The sequence below is a fragment of the Taurulus bubalis genome (assembly GCF_910589615.1).
Source record: "Taurulus bubalis genome assembly, chromosome: 4".
In the NCBI taxonomy this organism is placed as follows: Eukaryota; Metazoa; Chordata; class Actinopteri; order Perciformes; family Cottidae; genus Taurulus; species Taurulus bubalis.
In genome coordinates, this window is record NC_136592.1 from 2,829,340 (window position 1) to 2,849,658 (window position 20,319).

Below are 20,319 nucleotides of genomic sequence, written 5' to 3' on the forward strand. Positions count from 1 at the left end.
GCGCCATGTCAGATTCAGCAAACGCTCTTAGCTTCCGACAACTGTGTCAATGACCGGCACGAACATGATTCATGCTCCCTGTGCATAAATGAGCCTGCATTAATGAAAATTGCATATCAGCATAATTAACGGCCCAATAATACCACATAAGGCCCCATATGGCCTATATTGAAGTCCTGCTTTCAGAGGTCCATAAAGTAAAGTCCATAATTCTTTATCAGCGTAATTAATCAGCACCAGTAGCGGAATTAAGGGACCTGCTGGAGCCAAGGAATGGGGAAACATAGCAAGTGCTGTTAATGCCTTGTCACCTGAGGGTCGTGCTGCCAATGGCATGCAGAAGAAATGGTTCCATGTGAAAAACGTATCATCACACCACGGTGACCCATGACTGCAACGGGAGGGGTTTCAATATTTGAGGTTTTGCAGTTTGAGATGTTCCTGTTGAAATTGTAGTGTAGCATCAACAGCCAATTTAAATGAATGGTGACTGTTAGAATTATATTAGCCTGTAATTTGAAGTACAGGAAACAGGATCAGGATTATGTCAACATAATTCTGTGTAGTTTATAGAAGATTTTCAAACTCAAAATGGCTTCAAATTAATAAAATAACCACCATTTGTGAAAAACATAGACGGAAGCTGGGTTAAGAGCAGAGTAATTGCACATGGGCTCTGCTGCAGGTCGCTCTTAGATTGTGTTCTTTCCGAAGAGAAAGTTCTCCTAGATCACTGGTACAAGTGTGTTCATACGAGTGGCTCTTGCATGAGGTCCACTGTACTGTTTATCCATTAAAAAATAAAAAAATGAAAAGAAAAACAAGTAATGTTAGAAGTGAAATTAGCCTTTTTTTATACAGTATATTTTTTGGTTTCTTTCAGATAACAAATTACTCTATTCACAGAATATACAGGTCAATAAACATTTTGTTTACCACTTTTTTTGGGGTGTGCTCACATGTGGGGCCATTATCATATTTTTTTATTATTAGTATTTCTCAGTGTTTGACTCATTCACAGTACATGCTTCTAGCCTCCAGACACAGCAGATCTCCCCGCGTATGGTCCAGTCAGTCAGGATACTGCAAGCAACCGCACAAACAATACAAGAGCAACGCCTTAATCAAGTCTAGTCCCATGAGCAGATTTCTTTACAAAAACACCATCAAAATCAAGATATTTCATTATACCGTGATCAATCAAAAGCTGTTATTTTTTTGTTTTATTTTGGTGAATTTTATTTTATTTTACAACAGAGCCTCCCCCTGAATACTGCTGTTAATCACAAAGAAGATGAGCGAAGACTGGGTGGCCCCGTTTAATACTGCATACCCCTCACACATTATGAAAGGGTTTCTATACACACCTGTGGACTGAAAAAATCTTTGGTCAACATTAGCAGTATGCAACAACCAGAACAGTAAGGACAGATCATATATAACACCATACAATAACTTATTGGTCAAGCTCACAACACGATAGCTTTTCAACAAAGACTATTTTTCAAAACACATTGTCCAAATGAACGAAAGGACACATGTAGAGGTTACTTCACTAATGCGTTTGATCAATACATTATGCACAGCTTCACAGGGAAGATGTGGACATCTGACAACAAAAACACGAGAGAAAAAGAACTCTTATGATACAGTTTCATGGCTCAACTCTGACTTGGACAACACAAGGACAAATTCAGGTCATACAAACAGATCTTTTTAAGTTCTAAAGTGGGCTGTAAGGCAAACCAATGCAAAGGAATCGTTGAGACTCATTAAGGTCGCTTTTCTTACCATTGATAATGAATTTACTGATGACGAGTCTATGTTCCGGTAATTCTTTATATGTTAATGTAGAAACACAAACATAATTTTTCTCTCGCAGAAAAAAATTGTCGATACAAAAGCAAGTTGTATTTGCCGCAGCCAATTCACTCCTTATTGTACTTAATATTTTGTTCTCCTTTTCCCCAAAATATCACAACAGGATATACGCGGGATGGAATTTAAAAAGTGCTAATTGGTGAGCCTTCTTTAGGTGCCCAAAAACATCATCAACAACAACAACAACAAAAAGACAATTAGAACAAAGGAAATCAGTCATGTTGGCATATTAGCACAAATCCCTACTCCTGGTCCATCGTGGAACCTGAGCTAACAGCTAGGTTCCTATGAAGGTTGGGGTTTTGGCTGTGCCGGTTTCTGCTTCGCACAGAAGAGAAGGATGTATCGCAGCCAGGGACTTTACACTTGTGAAGAAGTCGCAGATGGACAGTTTTGTAATGGGCTCTGAATGTGCCCTTGTTGCTGTAGACCTTTTGGCAGACGTGGCAGGTTATCGGAGACCCACCCCCACCTCCCTGAAGCCCGCCTTGTCCTCCCCCAATGCAGCCCTGGGTTCTCTCTCCTGCGAGTACCAACTCCTCGCCCCCAGGCCTCCTCATGCCGATCCCATCGCAGCTTTCATCACTGTCCTCCATGTGGAGCACCTCCTCATCCTCTTCAACCCCTTCCTCACTACCGGCTCCATCTGAGTCCCAGGACGATCGAACACTGCCACTGCCACGAGGTGGGGCAGAGGAGGAGGTGCTCAGGTCCAGGACTGCACCATCCTCCCCACTTCCACCACCTTCTCCTCCTCCTCCTCCGCCTCCGCCTCCTTCTCCTCCTCCTCCTCCCCCCCCTAACCCCTCCATGTCTGCAAAAGGAGACGCCTCAGCACTGTTTGGTGCAGTAGACACTTTGCTCATCGGGAAGACCAGGCCCATGCGATTGTGTCCTCGGAAGATGACGGAAGTCTGGCTGGTTGGGTCTCGATGGGGTAGATCTCTGTCCCGCTGGTCTTGGTAGTAGTCCAGGGCAACCGGGTCTCGGCAGTGGGATGAGGGCAAGTATAGGGTGTTGGCCGGGCTGAATGAATCTTTGGTCAGCAGCTTGTGGTGCAGGTTCAAATTTGCACTGTGTCTGTAGATAAAAAAAATAATGAAATGTATTATGCACCACATAGTGAATGCCTTTAATCCCACATCGCTGAAAATACCAAAACAAATCTTATTGTGATTTTCAGCTGACCCTGATTGAGGCCCTGTCCTCCCTAAAATGCCAAAGCAGCAACAGAAAAATGCAATAATTTCTCCTTTCAGACATCCTAATGATGATTAGGTCAGCAGTTTCCCCCCCATTTCTATTCAAAGTGTAAATACATTTGTATAGAAAAAGGCCAATTCTGCACCAAATATCTGCAATATGGTGCTTTGAAATGACACAGTTTCTATGTGTCTTATTTGTGCAGGTTTAGTGGCCGTAAAAGCCGCCTGATCCTTTTATGACTTGCCCCTTAGGGTCTGCATATATACGGGCGTGTTCGCACATGTGAGGACTGCACATGCTGTGTGCGTGTACAGTCTTAATACATTTTGTTTGCATGCAGACATCTGCACAGTCTGCCCATATCCTGTGTCGACAGGTGCCACGTTTTCCGCCGCACAGATATTGCGGCTGCATGAATGAGTATGACTTCAGGGCCCAAGAGTCTGCCGATTCCGTTCTAAACAAACTAGGGTCATAAGGGACACAGTGAGGACGATTGAATGAGCTAAACAGAAACAAATTTGAGTTGGGACATGACATTCTGCCCCCTTCGAAACAGTAAAATGGAAATGTTTAAATTTGTCCGAAATCCTGTTAACCTGCTCTCGAACAATAGCAAAAAAAAATGAGTGCCTCTCACCTGTCTCGGCTCCTACGGGAGGGGAAGGCAGCATTGCAGCCGTCCACTGTGCACAAGTGCATCTCTTTCAGGTGGACATTTTGGTAGTGCATTTTGACACTGTAGGGGTTCTTAAAGGTCTTACTGCAGATCTCACAGTGGTGTGGCAGGTCAGCGTTGGGGTCGAGGTGAGACAAGCCTAATTCACCGTAGTCATCTACACATCCGACCGATCCTTCTCTCTCTCGGTCTGTGAGCTGGAGAGCGCCCCCATTAGTCAGCTTGTGCTCGCCGCCATCCCATCTGAGCGCTGTAATCTTGTCAGCTGCATGCTGAGAGTTTTCATGCTCTCTGTCCTCCCTTTCTTCATTGCAATTGGGTTGCTGATAGAGTAAGTTGTTGTCACAGTGATTCTCTATCAGTCTGTCTTCGAATGGGGAAGATGCGGAGGTGATGACCCCTGGTTCAGCTGGCCTTGGCCCATCATCTTTGTCCTCCCTCGCTGTCATTTCTCTATCTAAAGTTTGGTCCAACAGATGCTTGGCGGCTTCCCTTTCCTTCTCTTCGCCAATGTAAGCTCCTCTCGCCTCCCTCTCCTCCCCAGCTTGTTCTGCGCACATATGCCCTTCTGTTCGGATTCCGTCAGCCTCTTCGTTGTCCCTGCCCTGAAAAGGAGCCTCGTCCTCAGAGCTGCTTCCCTTATCCATCTGCTCATCTCGCTCCACCACCTCCTTCTCTATCTTTATTGGCATGCTTGACTTCCGAGACTTTTTCTTTGGTATGGGGTCTGTCATGTAGGGTTCAGGGGCTGTGATTGGTTTGATGGGTACAGAGGAGGATAACAGAGGAAGGGAGGGTAGTGTTCCTGGGGTGTTGGCAAGCTCTGCCGGGGTTACCAGGCTGCGGTAGAAAGGCAACACTGGCTGTACTGTTTTTAGGTTAGGGAAGAGGATGCCACTCTGGCCCATGCTGGGGAACGAGCTGTTGTGGAGTTTCGAGCCAGTGTCCACATGGCTCACCATGTAGCTGGGCACTGACTTATGGCTGTCTGCAGAGCAGATGGGGATGGGGGTTCCATATTCAGGCCTCTTCTCGTCTGAAGAGTCCTCATCACCAGACAAGCTGCCCCGGATGTCTTTGTCCCGGTTGTTGCGGTTCATAGGCATGTGTAGCCGTGGGTTTGGGTTGGCACTATGGCGATTGCGACTCCGCAGTGAGCTGAAAACCATGTTGCAGCCATCGATGGTACACTTGTGCTTAATCTTCAGATGCACTGCATTGTAGTGGATTTTCAGTGTGCCTTTGTCGTAAAATGTCTTCTCACAGGCGTTGCAATACACTCGACCTTTCTTCAGAGAGCATCCTCCCACTCCACCGGCTGAGACCCCTCCACCGCCGCTCCCATTCCTGTCCAGGGAGCGCAGCTTGCTCTCAGGGGACATCTGTGTTATGTCCGAGCTCATGGAGGGTGTGCACGGAGTCGAGGGTCCATCCGAGTAGTTGTCACTTGTGGAGAAGTCCTCTGCCTCAATCTTTGTGGTGGTGGAGAGGCAGTCCATTGGCCTGTCTCCGCTTCGGTCTAGATCAGCAGTGAATGAGACAGAGCTGGAACCTAGCAGGCTGCTCTCTGGAGGATGTGAAAGAGGGAGGGAGTTATCCCTCCCTAGACCATCGCAACTTTGATCATCTCGTCTCTGACTCTGCTGCTCCATTGACCCGCGGCACGGCTGCTGGTGTTGCTGGTGCTGCGGTACTCCTGCCGGTGAGCCCAGAAACGGTGCAGGAACAGAGCCTAACAGCTGGAATGGCAGCATGAAGGCCATGCTGTTGACAAAGTTCTCAAAGTGGTGCATGCTACTGCTGCTCAGCTTATCGACTTTGGATGTAGAGAGGTTGGCAGCGGTGCGTGGGGTGTTGCGCTCAATGAAAGTGCGGATATCAGAGTTGGTGCGGGTGCTGGGAACCAACACCGCCTGGCCCTCCTTGTCCTGCAGAGCCATCAGCTCCACTATGGACTTGGTCTCGCCAAAGCGCAAGAACTGCTGCAGAGTGGCGATCTCCTCCTCGAACGTCATGATGGCCCACCGGTCCAGCACCTTCCCGGCTACATCCTGCAGACAATGCAAGATGAACGAGAAGATCAGCGTGGAACAGGGGTGAAGGTGAGGATATGAAATAGATTGAGAAGGAGAGGGGAGATGAAAAAAGGAAAAGGAGAGAGAGAGCAATTCCATCATTAGCATTATAAGTGTCTGTTGGGTTGCTCATACATATTCACAAGGTGGGTTAGATGACACACCCTATAAAGCAGACTGGCAGGGCAGCTAAATAAAGGAATCAGATTGAGTGTTAATACAAGCGGGCAGTAGAGAACCCTGAGAACCCTCATTACACAGACACCCAGTGTTTCATCTTGCAGGTCATTTCTCTTAATTTAAATCATGTGGATTTACTTCAAGCTGATAGGGAACACACACACATCCGTGTGAGAACGTGCATTCAGGCATATTAACTAACGCGTACACTCATACACATATTCCTAAAGGCATGCAAATAAATAAGTCACACGTACACAAACACACATACACACACACACACACACTCTCACACACACAGACTCAAGATAGGGTGTGGTGATCAGAGGGCGGCTCACATTGATCAAGTGGGTCCTCTCTCTCTTAGCCCAGCAGTAATCACATGTGAGTTTGGGTGTCTTTGAAAGTGAAGAGCGGCTTCGTGCCGTAACCGTGATTAATATTTCATCACAGAGCATTCATTGGGCGCCTGTCGAGGATTCTGACTCTACGTTCGCCATTAGATGAGCTAACATGAATTAAACGCAGCCCAACTTGAATACTTGATGATGTACTAATCGAAGTGAGAGCTCGCGCTGACATAGTGCCTGGAGCCCAGGCCTTGGCCAGCTTGGCTCCGGCTTGAGAGGAAAGCTGAAGCAAAAGACATAATATTTACAAATCTACCCGGCACAGTTGGGAGACCTCCCCGAGCTGGTTGTACCACAGCAACAAGCAGGCATCGTGGTGCGGAGGGAGTTCATGGCATTGGTCGCTGCTTCACATCCCTCCTCCTGGCTCCTGACCCCTCTTCTCCCTCCTCCTCCCACGTCTTCCTCAGAAATTCCCTCTCTCTTCATAGACTCTCGCTCACTCATACTCTGAGTTCTAGCCTCCAGGCTGTTTTAAAGGCTTTTCCACCCCGAAAATAATTACGCTACATACTATGTCGGAATTGTTTTAATATTTAAAGGAAGAGTACGGAAATAGTTTGCCTCCCTTCCGAGATTCAGATGAAAAGGTTGATATCAATCTTACGGCTGTGTGTTAGGAACAGAGCTGGGGTCACATGGTGTTAAACTAGTATCCCATAATGACTGGAGGCAGGGGAACAGCTCGCCTCACTGTCCAAGTTCAACAACAGGCCTACCATCACCAGCTAGTGTACAAGGTGGATATAAAAACCACACACAAGAAACAGGAATGTTTAAACAACAATTTCAGATTTTCTGTCTCTGGCTCCTATTTGTGCCTTTCTTCTGTAGTTCTAAGACAAAAACACGGGCAACTTTCAGACCGGAAAACACAGTGGTAGCGATGAATCACAAGGTCGCCATGGTCAAAAGCATACTCTGCTTCAGCGTAATCACTAAATGAACACCATGCTGTATCAAAGAAGACTTGAAACTAGAGATTGAGACCATACAATGTGTAGTAACGAGAAGTAAATTCATTTTCTCATAGACAACTATACAATAAGATTTATTTTGTATTTTCCAAAATGTTGAATTCTATTTTTTAATCTGCAGGAAATGTTCAGAAATCCACAATGATTGAGCTATAATCAGAAGTGTCACACACACACACACACACACACACACACACACACACACACACACACACACACACACACACACACACACACACACACACACACACACCTGGAGGACGTATCCACGGATGTAGTCCTGCAGAGTCCAGTCGAGTGCGTTGAGGATCTGGACGACCTCCTCCTGCTTGAGGACCGAGAAGAGGCGGTCCAGGAGGATCTTGAGGCGGATGGGGATGGCCTGGGTTCCGTACAGCATCAGGCTGCAGATATCGAACACCACGTTGGAGTGCACAATCTCCACCTGGCTGCTCTGGTACATGTGGTGGACCTTCAGTTTACTCAGGGCTAGAATACACAGATCACATTAAACCGGGTTAGATTTGATGACGCTGGTCCCTGGACTGAGCAAAGAGAAATAACAGGTTTTTAAAAGGTTAAAAGGCTAAAATAAGTATATATATATATATATATATATATATATATATATATATATATATATATATATATATATATATATATACAATTTATCAATATAAGAGTGATGCTGAAAACAAAATTATAAAAATAAATGTATGGGACAAAACCAAAAAGTTTATATATATATATCAATATAGCTGTGAAAAGAAGTAGTTTGTGTGTGTATATATATAACTATCTAATTCCCTTTCTGCCATTAACAACAAGACTGCTTTTGTTTGCTGATAAGTTAGAGATGGAATTTATTAAAAAATAAATTAAAATCTTAAAATACTGTGTGAGCAATAGATAATAAATAAGAAAAAATTAAATACACCAAAGCTGTGTGACAGTATAGTCACATGTGAACATTCTACTTAAATGGATAACGTCTGGAATGCTGCTATATTTTCATGATAATCAAGTTTATTTTGCAGAGTAGCCCCGACATTAGATGAGTGGATCAACTTGAGTTCGTAGACAGTAAACTGTCTCCCACCTCTCAAACACCCGTCTCCCTAAAGTGTTCCAGTCACTGTGGACATTTTTAAATTCATTACAAACAGTCTCTAGTTGACAATATGTTATCCTGATTAATGGGGACTACGTTTTTTCTTAAAATAGGCTTTTTTAAAGGCAACAATCTCAGAAATACTCTGGAAACAATGTAACCAAAACTCTTCAAATATCAGTGGTGCGTTATCAAATATGTATTTTATCTGAAATACAGTTAGAAGTAATGAATAGCCTCCGCTGCATGTCTTGGCATTACCAGTCGCTCTTACCGTGTGCTACCCAGCCATGCTTGCAGTTTTCACACTGCCTCCTCTTCAGCTTCCCGGGCTTGAAGCTGTCACAGTTACAGTTCACCAAAGTGCAGCAGATAGCCTGTCAACACAAAGAAACAAACAGTTCTTCCTCTTCTTTTAATGAGCACACACACAGAAAAATACAGTTTTTCCAACACAGAGTACAATCCTCCATCTTTAAATTTTGATTTGCTGACCTCCTTCAGAACCTGATCACCATACAATGCCTGCTAACTTATTTTGTTCTTGTTCCAATACTTTTATGAAGCAGCGGATGCTTCTGATATCTGAATTATTCAAAACAAAGACACAATTTTTTTTGTTTTTGGGCTGTAGCATGACATGTATAATTGTATTCATATTTGACCATCTTCCGTCAGACATATTGTTGTAAACCTTGAGTAGGAGCTGGCAACTGTATCCAAAAAGGTTGAAGTTCTATTTAGACATTTTTGATGTTTGTTTTGATGTTGTTGTTTTTCCCTGTCATCTCATCCTTCTGTGACTGTGCAGGCGAGAAGAGTCAGAGCGTTGCGGCTGCAGCGCCGCTCATCCTACAGCTGCATGAAACATGTACAGCCATCAAGTGGCCCGGAGAAAACCAAAGAAAGAGATTAGCTGCATCAAGAAATTGTGGTCTCCCTTTGTGTATCACTCATTGCCTGGTTTCCCTTGTGATGGCAGCAGCACAGGTGTGTGTGTGTGTGTGTGTGTGTGTGTGTGTGTGTGTGTGTCTGTGTGTGTGTGTGTGTGTGTGTGTGTGTGTGTGTGTGTGTGTGTGTGTGTGTATGTGTGTGTGTGTCTTTGTCAGTGTGTGTGTGTGTGTGTGTGTGTGTGTGTGTGTGTGTGTGTGTGTCGGTAGTGCTGCAGGGCAGGCCCTATCTACAGTAGACCGAACGAAAGGTCTTGGACACACCTGGACCACCAAAACCCTCACAATCAATCAATGCCTAAGGCACACACACACACACACACACACACACACACACACACACACACACACACACACACACACACACGGGTCAGAGGACTCTGTCCATTAGCTCATCTGCTAATGGGTTTTATCTTTTCAGGATAAACATGCAGAAAAGCAGAGTAAGTGGACGGACACACAGAGACTCTAAGTGAGGAGTGGATGATAATGAGTCAAGTTTCCTGGGTAGCTGCTGACTTGGCAGCGGAGAGGACTCTAGCACACTGATACACTCAAAATGTCTCTGCCTCAGACAAAATAAAATAATATCATAATTTACGCACCAGGAACGGAGTGTAAAGCATCATCAGCTTAATGATCAAAGCCGCTGTTGTTAGTGCTACATACTGAAAACCTCGGAGTCGCTGTGCTACGCCACCTCTCTCCCTCTGCATCTATAATGCATGATCAATGGGGTTTTAGTATACATGAGCGGCATGCTTAGCTCCTCGCTGGAGCTCCCTCCCTCTCCGAGGGGAGAGAGGTGCGGGTGGGTGGATGGGCCCGGGACCTCCTCCTGATTTAGCCAGCCACTCGGCTCTGCGCTCGGGGCTGGGCTCGTCCTTGAGATCTGGGATCGCGTTATTTCACCTTCAAATAACCTGCCATCATTAGGACGGATAAACTGACCCGAGATGAAGGTGGCGGCAGCTACCTGGCCTTGAGACCCAGCGTGGCGGCTCCAGCCTTCAGTCCCGTGACATCCCTTTGCTTTTCTCTCTATCGCCCTCTCGTCACTTTCATCTCCGGCTGGCTAGCTCAGCCTGCTCCGGACAGTGGTGAGGTGTAAACAAAAAAGAAAAGAAAAAAGCCCTTTTGCTCATCTCTCAGCGACATAATCCCATCATTACAGAGTACCAAGAACCAACACGGCCCAATTAGGCTAATCCCACCCCACTGTGGACGCACACCTCCTGCTGCTGCTCGCCCGAATATACGTCTCAATCAGGTGCCCCCTGCTTGCTCACCAGCCTGTAACACACACACACACACACACACACACACACACACACACACACACACACACACGCACACACACGGACGCACACACACACACACACATGGACGCATGCACACACACACACACGGACGCACGCACACACACACACACACACACCACACACACACGGACGGACGGACGGACGCATGCACACGCACACACACACACACACACACACACACACACACACACACACACACACACACATTCCAATGCACACTGTGGTACAGGTCGTTTATCTTAATTAGCAATTAATTGTATGAGTTTCTGAGAAGAAGAAGAAGAAGAAGAAGAAGAAGAAGAAGAAGAAGAAGAAGAAGAAGAAGAAGAAGAAGAAGAAGAAGAAGAAGAAGAAGAAGGGCTCGGTGACCGAGCCTCCCCTCCATCTTTCTCTTTTCTGTTGTCACAACAAAGCCGCGGCTGTTCTCACGCATCACTGAAGTCGATGACAAGACGACTAATTGCACAAAATGATGCTGCAGGGTCAGTGAAGCCCGAGCTAATGCAGTGTCGCCTTTTCTTTGTATCCGTGATGTTTAACAGTGTAGCCACACATCGACCCCGCCACCTCTACACACTCCTCCAGTACATCACACGTCCCTCTAATTAGCTTTGCATTACATAGTGCAGGTTGTTGAATAGATGACAAATGGTTTAGATAATAAAGTCAGAGGGTCTTCATGAAAGCATAAAGAAATGTGTTTGATCGGAGAGTTAGAGCAGCTCAAATTAACTCTGCACGCTTAAGTTTATTTCTGTGAGCTACCAGTAATAATGGAAGGAAACCACATGGGTGTATTAACATTTTTATTAACTCAGAGCTTCACTGTCTGCGTTCATTCTTGACCTTAGAAATAGTGATCTAATAAAAATAAACTCTTAACCGTCCAATTCCCCCATTTGCTAATGAAGACTGTGAGATACGCTTGAATGAGCAAGTGGTTTTATATATATATATATATATATATATATATATATATATATATATACATTTTTCAAGTGAAAGCGTATTCAGTCTCCTTGTTGTGTCTTGTTGTGGACACAGTCCCTCACATCTGTCTATTTGTTCAGTTAAAGGCGTACTGTACCCTCAGAGGTCGGCTGATAGGACGGTGGAGGTCATCACGGGAGGTTTAAGAGAGAGAAGGCGAGGTTAAGGAAAGAGGTGAAGAAGGCAGAGACGACATTAAAATGCAATCTGCACAGCATGCAGACCGGATCCCGAGTGTGTATGTTTATGTGTGTGTTTACACATAAAAACAACTCTACACCTCTATGATGCTTGTGTTGGATTTAGTTAGTTTAGTTTAGTTAACCTGACATTATATCCATAAAGCAAATGTAACAGTTCCAATGACTGACATATTAGAATTGATTACAATCCTTAATTATTTAATTCTTGGGTTTCATGAAATTTGCCATTCCACTGGTTCCTAAACATTTTGAAATGATATTGACGGTTAAACATATTCTATGTCTGTAACAAAGGGAGGCAACCTGTGCGACATTAGCATCTACTCAATATCTTGTAATATGAGTAATAGTGTTGGATTTCAATTCAAACCAGATTTATTGTCTTTCATATTTATTCCAATCTGCCCAAGATCTTCCTCATCGTCGGTGTCATGGTTCATCTGGTGAAAAGACAGCAATATGTTGAATGAAATCTTAAGTAAAAAAGTACAAACTAACCACGAAAGTACGGTTTACATGTTGTGCTACCTTTTCATGTGCAAGTGCCTTCATCATTTCAAGTGTTAATATACAAAAATGTATCTAATTTTACACACAACAGTGCGTGAATGTTTTGGAGACGTTGAAGTGGCCTCTCATCCGCACGCCACATGGTTTCTTTCACAGCTATTGGTCGTTGGTCGGCCTGTTATTTATTTACAGCAGCGTGATTGATTTTCTTTACCCCCTCACCCGCGTTCCGCGAAGACCCGTCTTACTCGGCCTCTGATTGGTTAGTTAGCACAAGAGCGGCTGGTAGGGTTATTGATCTCTACTCACATGCGGATTTTTCATAAGGATGACAGCCGTATTGTATCGTGCTCTCATATATATGATCACATTGTCCTGATTATGGGAGAAGAATGTTTTTGCAATGCACGTTGCATATAAGGATGGATATTGATACAATTTTTAAATTGCACTTCATATCAAAAAGGTTGACCCCTGGTGACCTTTAGATATAGGATGCGCACATATAAGATAGAAAGAAAACTACAGTTTCCTTCTAATTCAGAAAAAGCTAAGTTCTGTCACACACACACACACACACACACACACACACACACACACACACACACACACACACACACACACACACACACACACACACACACACACACAAAATAAAAAGAAACGCTCCTTTCTGGCTCTCAAAATCAAGTCGTATATAAGTCCTGGAGAGCCGCGGTGCTTTCGAGACTCAGCAGAAGCGAGCAGCTGCTTGGACAGAGACGGTCCCGGGACGGACGGGACTTGTTGGCTTAATGCGCTGGAAAACTAATCAATTAGCAGCAGCCCGACACGAACTGACACAGAATGGGGAAACAAGCGGCGCTGGTGCCAAAGAGTGAATAACTACAGGGTGATCCGCAGCTCCGAGGAAGAGGGAGACCGACAGCGGCCAAGTGAGAGCCGAGCAGATCCCATTTTACTAGCAGCCATGAATCACTTTACAAGACAATTATGGCACGAGGGGAATAAAGGAAGTGAGCGTTTTCCTTGATGGGAAATATAAATGTGGTGCATTTATGGTCCACTTTTTAAACGAATTAAACACATTTTATTGAAAACTTCCGCAGTTGCTTTCCCAAATGTATGCAAGCATAACATGAGGGGAGAAGACTTTCTCCAAAGGGTTCAGAGGTGTAACGGATGGATTTGTAGTTACATTTACAACATGTTGGGATGTCGGGTTTAACTAAATCTTTCTGGCTTTGTTTATTCCTCTCCCAACTTAGCAACCTTGATAAAGCATTACTTTATGATTGATTGACCACAAACGAAGCAATTATGTATAATTACAAACCCTCTATGGTTGCTTTATTAGAACGATAGTGCTGTCAGTTGATCAACTATGTTGTAAAACAGGATCAAGAAAAAAAAAGAAAAATGAGAATTTACTTATTTTCTGTTCTATTTTTATACCAATTTCATTCCTTCAGATTTTTAAATGTTATTTAAACTAAAAGAAGCAATAAAGAACAGTCAGATTGGACTGTGGGAACTTGTGATGGACACTTTTTCTTTTTTCTGACTTTTGAAATGACAGATGGACTCACCTTAAAAAACGATCTACAGATGAATTGATAATAATAATAATAATAATCTGATCTCATTACTAATTGTTAAAAATATTTATAAAAGTAACTTTTTTTATCCTTTTAACTTTGCATTATAAAGGAAATCACATATTCTAGCAATTTACTCTGAACATTGAGAACCAAAAAATATTCAACAATTTAGCACATTCAATTAAAAAGATACATTATATTGCCACTGAAAAGCAAACAGTGAAGAAAAGCTGAGCATTCACACACACACACACACACACACACACACACACACACACACACACACACACACACACACACACACACACACACACACACACACACACACACTAAATATCTTACCCCGGCCAGAACACACAGAAAACACTCAGGAATTTAGTGGGAGGGCGGTGTTCCTGGTAACACTCAGATATCCTGCTAATAACGACGACTTCCACCAATAAAAGCACCAAAACTGTGGCTGCATTGACTCCACCTGGCCCCACAGGCTTTGTGTGTGTGTGTGTGTGTGTGTGAGAGAGAGAGAGTGTGTGTGTGCCGTGCAGTGCGAGCAAAATGCACAGTCATGAATAAATCACGCCTTGGACCGGGTTGTGTATGTGACAGCAAGGTAGTAAAATGTTAATTGATGACAAGTGTTAGTTAAAGCGAGGTTACGATACATGAGCTGCTCAGCGGGCGACGAGATCCGGCCTCGCTGCTGATTTAATGTCACTCCGCTAAGAAAGAGGAAGTACCTTCAACATACCACCCCCCCAAAAAAAGATTAAAGTATACAAATCCATCCAGCCTGCGCTTCATTTATTCCATGATTTTAAAATACACTTCAAGAAATAACATCACGAGTTCCTTTAACACAGTGCATTGGACTTGAAAAGGAGAAGACAATCCAGTGAGGAGCCTGTGAGGACAAGGAGTGACAGGCTGTGTTTGAGCCTATTAAGAGTCACACAGCCCAGAGACAGCGTGAGCAACTCATTATTACTAACTCATCCGCCAGTCAATCACACACACACACACACACACCGACACACACACACACACACACACACACACACACACACACACACACACACACACACACACACACACACACTGCATGTTCCAACGCTATTGCAGACCAAAAAGGTAACAAATCTTTACCTGAATATCCATGAGCTTAAAAGAGCTCAAGCAAAAATCTTAAAACACAATGAGCTTGTGGTGGGGGTACACTCCCCGTTAGAGAGGGAGTGTTTGGCTCCGAGAGGGTGTAAATGAGGGGAACATGTTAGTACACTGAGTCTGAGAGAGTTTGGCTCCCAGCTACGCTCTGATTAATATCAGATCTCCCCTCTCTCCCCGTCTGCCTCTTGACAATCTTGTCACATCTGGCTGACAAATCCTCACAAGCCTTTTGGTGGCAGCGCAGAGCCGACGCAAGGGGTGGCTGCTGTGTGTGTGTGTGTGTGTGGAGTTTGGGGGTGTTAAAGGGGGGCTTCACAGCTCGAGGAGACGCTGAAGGGGGTAAAAGGCTGGATCAGATACAAACACCCTGACCCCCCCCCACACACACACACCCATCTTCTCACGGATGGACCATCATGAACCTAATGAAGCTGACGAGGCTGGCAGGCTACGGTCGCCACCGCGAACACACTCACACACATAATCACACACACACATAATCACACACAGCGGCGTGCAACGAACAGGGGCCCTGTGCGTTGTTTTCTGTGTGTGTGTGTGTGTGTGTGTGTGTGTGTGTGCCCCGGGCCCTGCAGCACTAAAGGAGAAAAGAGAGACGCCCACAGAAAGAGTCGGTAGACAGAAGGAAACAAACGAGAGAAAGAGGGAGACAAGAGAAGTAAAGAGATAGGACATTAGTTTGTTAAAGCCGCAGAGGGCCACTCTACTCACATTTCTGTCTCTCACACACACACACACACACACACACACACACACACACACACACACACACACACACACACACACACACACACACACACACAAATAAACCCAAATCACTTTGGTGGATTGTTGGAGTAATGGCCTCTCACACGATAAAAAGGCAACCTGTTAGACGAGCTTGAGCACGGAAGACAGAAACACCTCACAACTAAAATTATGGCAGAGCTGGAACATAATTCAATAAATGCATTTTTATGGTTTCTATTTATTTATTTATCATTATTATTATAATAATATTACAATTATTATTGCTATTATTATTGTATTACAATTATATTTGTAAAATAAGCGTTGATTTAATATCAAACTGAATTCTCTACGCTTTGCAATATTTAAGGTACATTTTAAAATATTTGTTGTTAAAAACATTTAGTTATTTTACATACCTTAAACTGCTGATGCAATATTAGATAATTGGAACAATCCATGAGCTGCATCAATATGTTTTTTTTTTAATTCAGTAAAGTTCTTGTTATTGTGAGAATCAAAATAGATAAGGTGATAAATTGTATAAAGGTATTTGATATAGATTTGCTTTGATAACAAAAATGTGATAACACAATTCAGTAATAAATAAGTAAATAAGTAATTGCAATTGCCTTTTTCAATTAGTTTTGCCTGCAGCTCTGATGATCACATAATATCTCATAGCTCCTCGTTGGTAATCGTGTGCTCAACTCATAATGTTGTCGAAGCTCCAGCCTGTCTGGATGTTGTGCTCGTAAGAATACACCACTAGTGCTTCTCCTCCAACTGTTTACACACACACACACACACACACACACACACACACACACACACACACACACACACACACACACACACACACACACGCACACACTGTACACACACAGGCATGGAGAGTGTGTTGCCGTTACCGACACCACCACCAAACACACAGCTCAGCTAGTTGTTGTATTAAGGCTGCGATGACACATTAGACTGCTCTTAAATCACATTCCTGTGACCGGCTGTGTCCGGCAGCCGGGAGCCTCCATGAGCCTCCAGGAGCCTCCAGGAGCCGCTGTGTCCAAAACTACAGCTGGACGGTTGGGATGGAGGATAGGCCGAGGTGAGGACTGAAGGTTCTCTCACAGGAGATTATTGTCTTTATGACGAGTGTGGAAGTGATGACTTATTACAATAACATGAAACTAATACATATCAAGTCAATAGGATTGATGGGAATGAAACAAATCAAAGAAGTATAGAATGATTCCCCACAGAGAGACTGTGTTGTTGTTTTTGTTGTCTCTGGAAGGCATGTGAGGACATTCTGGGTCCTCGCTGCAAGGCGCTGCATCCGGATTCATTTTAACTCATTGAGAGCAAAATGCAGCTTTTTGAAAACTTTTAAGAAAACTGACTTTTTCAAATCATCCTGTCATGATGTTCACTTATCCTTTGATCACTTAGTTCCTAATTTAAATGTAAAATTGTTTAAATATTATACTATTTTATTCAGGCAAAGTTTTTAAACAATTCACATCTGGGAACTTTTGAAAAAAAAGACATTTCTTAAAAGTGAGGTATTCAGGAAAAAAAAAGTATGTCTTTGGTATAGTACTGAAACTCCGATACATACGCGTGTCCAACGCTATACAGCTGTATAGATCACCACATGGCAACTTATAACAAGGCATCCTCAAGATACACACACATACATGTGTCTCTAAATGTCTCTAAATCTGCATTTCCTGTCAAAGTAGCAGAGGTATGTAATCCTGAAACACGAAAACATTAACATTGCCCCTAAAAGTCTGCTCTCCTTCCGCCTGTCACTCTGATCCGCATAAACTCCTTCCAGTTTGTCTTGGTTAAACATATCCGTGAGAGTGAAAAGCAGTGGAGAGCGTCTCCCTTACCTCGGCCATTGTCATTTAGTCGGATGTTTCCAAGGATACCGTGGAGTTTGCCATTCCCCGCGAGTCCCACAAAACAACTGCCTCCAACTCTCCTGTCCGCGCGGATACTAACGCAAAAGAGCCATCACACCCAGCAGCATCTCCTTCAACAGCACAGACACATGCACTCTGTCTTCTCTGTCTTCTCACACACACACACACACACACACGCACATGCACACACACGCTGAGCCACCAACACTCAAACGGAAAAAAGAGTGGTAGTATTCACAGAGCTTTTACTCTCGTTGCACAGATGCAGACACACACACACACACACACACACGCGCCTCCTCTGCTTTCTCTCCTCTAATGTTGCCGTGGACTGGCTCTAAACTACTCAAGATGTTCAGTGCGTGTGTGTGTGTGTGTGTGTGTGTGTGTGTTGAAACTGGGCACAGGGGATTGGAATGAGATCCTCCCACTCGGCATTCTCACCTCAGGAGCTGCCTGCTCCCTCCCTAGCCTGCACACACACACACACACACACATGCACACACATGCACACACATGCTCGCGTGCACACATGGAGGTGTGCACGCTCTTTCATGCGCGCACACACGTTTCTACCCCCTCAGAGTCACAGGGCAGTCCCCTCACAGCTGGCTGGAAGAGGGCATGACACTCATCTTTCACAGAGATTTGATCAAAAGGAATCACAAAGGCTGGAGGCTCTCCTAATGCAGTCAGGGGAGACTCTCCCTCTATCCCCCTCTCTCTCTCGCTCTGTCTGAGTAATGCCCTAAATCAACGTTGCCCCTCTTGGTGCACACAGCCCAGTGTGTGTGTCTGGATTCACCTTAACACTGCTCTGTGAACAGCCTCCATAACAAGTTATGCCTTGTGCCGTCAGGAATGTGTCAGTGTCTGTGTCGAGTGGTTCTCGGGAGGAGGGGGACTTCACACATGACAAAAAGTAAATCTGTGTAATCTTTAGGAATACGTGTACCCGCTGTACGGCTGGGAATCACAACTCAACGCTTCCTGGGTTCGGACTTAGATGTGTCCAGAGTGTCGGAGTTTAGTTTGGAGCGGCGTGGTGTTTACTCCCCTCATCAGATAGTTTGCTTCAAATCAAGGCCCTGGCAATTTCAGACTCATTTATTCCAGGTACGTTTTTGTCCATCAATATTTGAGAACTCCAGCTTCTTCATATTTTGACGGGAGATATTTCCTAAATTAAGGTTAATAAAGTGTACCCTGCCAGGATCGAAAGGTGTGGATATCTCTTTCTATCTCTTCTTCGGACATCAGTTTGAACTCTCAGGTACTTCCGGCACCGTGGTTTAGTTTAAAGCAGGCGGTGCCGTGGTTATCCTGTTTTTCTCTAAATTAAGGCGTAAAAAAAAAAAAGAAGATGCTCAGGTACTTAAACAATGACAAATGTCCAGCCCTTGTGTACAAGCTAAATACGTGTTGCGGTACAAGAACCCGCAGTAAAAGAGATCCACATACACACAGTGAAAGCAAATGACTTCATGATATTCTGCCTATACTACTAAAACACAGTAGAGTTACGCCATGTTTATGTAATGATGGAGGGAAGAGAGGAGAACGGTTCACATCACCAGACTATTCAAGACAGAGTGGTAGAGTTGCTCATGTGAGTTAACACTTAAACATATGTTTGTTTGACTTGTCAGTTACTTCTGTGTCATTAAGTGGATACAGATATATTCAGATTTCAGAACGTACCCGAAGCGACATCGTTTCTGTCTGTTGGTGAGAACCAGACCTGATTCAAGTCTCTTCAATGTACGGAGATTCTTACACTGGACACGTTCAAGGTGAATGAAACACGGGTTATGGTGATGTTTCCAACTGGTGTCCTTTACTCATACTTTTCTGTCTTCCTCCCTCTTCCCCGTCTGCGGTAGAGAGAAAGCTCTGATGATTTTAGCCATTAGAGGCATCTGCTAATCCACAAATTACACTGCAAGTTTAAACAGGTACACCTGGTGCGCTCCACCTGTGGCAGCTTTAGGGAGGAAGGGAGGTGAGGAGTGGGGGGATGCCAGGTTGACACACACTTTAAAGGTTCAGCAGAGAGAAGTGCAAAACAGACTTTCCTTCTTGTTTTTGAGTTTTTAAAAACATTAATTCAGCCAGAGCGTATCAATGGACAGGCTGTTCTTATTTCAGGACATGCAGGGCTGCAGTGGAGGAAGTCAGGCATCACATCCTCCTAGAACGCTTCTTTGGTATCTTGTGAAAAGATACTCCTCGTTGTTTTGTGCGTTTTGCTACAAAAGCCTGCAACACTCGTTACATGCATAAGGTCTTTACGAAATATATTTTAACAGGAAACTAGGTTTGGGCAACACAACTACTTGATTAGGTTTAAAACTATGGAAATGACGTTACAGAAGT

The 20,319-nt window shown here is 44.2% G+C and overlaps 1 protein-coding gene across 1 annotated transcript; it reads right to left on the bottom strand.

The window, feature by feature from the left end:
- Window positions 1–2,095: 2,095 nt before the first annotated feature.
- bnc1 (basonuclin zinc finger protein 1) lies at window positions 2,096–17,925 on the bottom strand (the record flags this gene model as incomplete). Its single annotated transcript, XM_079216763.1, has 5 exons — window positions 2,096–2,961; window positions 3,728–5,817; window positions 7,662–7,897; window positions 8,794–8,896; window positions 17,911–17,925. The coding sequence occupies 5 exons, from the start codon at window positions 17,923–17,925 to the stop codon at window positions 2,124–2,126; spliced, it is 3,282 nt and encodes a 1,093-aa protein (XP_079072889.1). The 3' UTR covers window positions 2,096–2,123.
- Window positions 17,926–20,319: the final 2,394 nt, after the last annotated feature.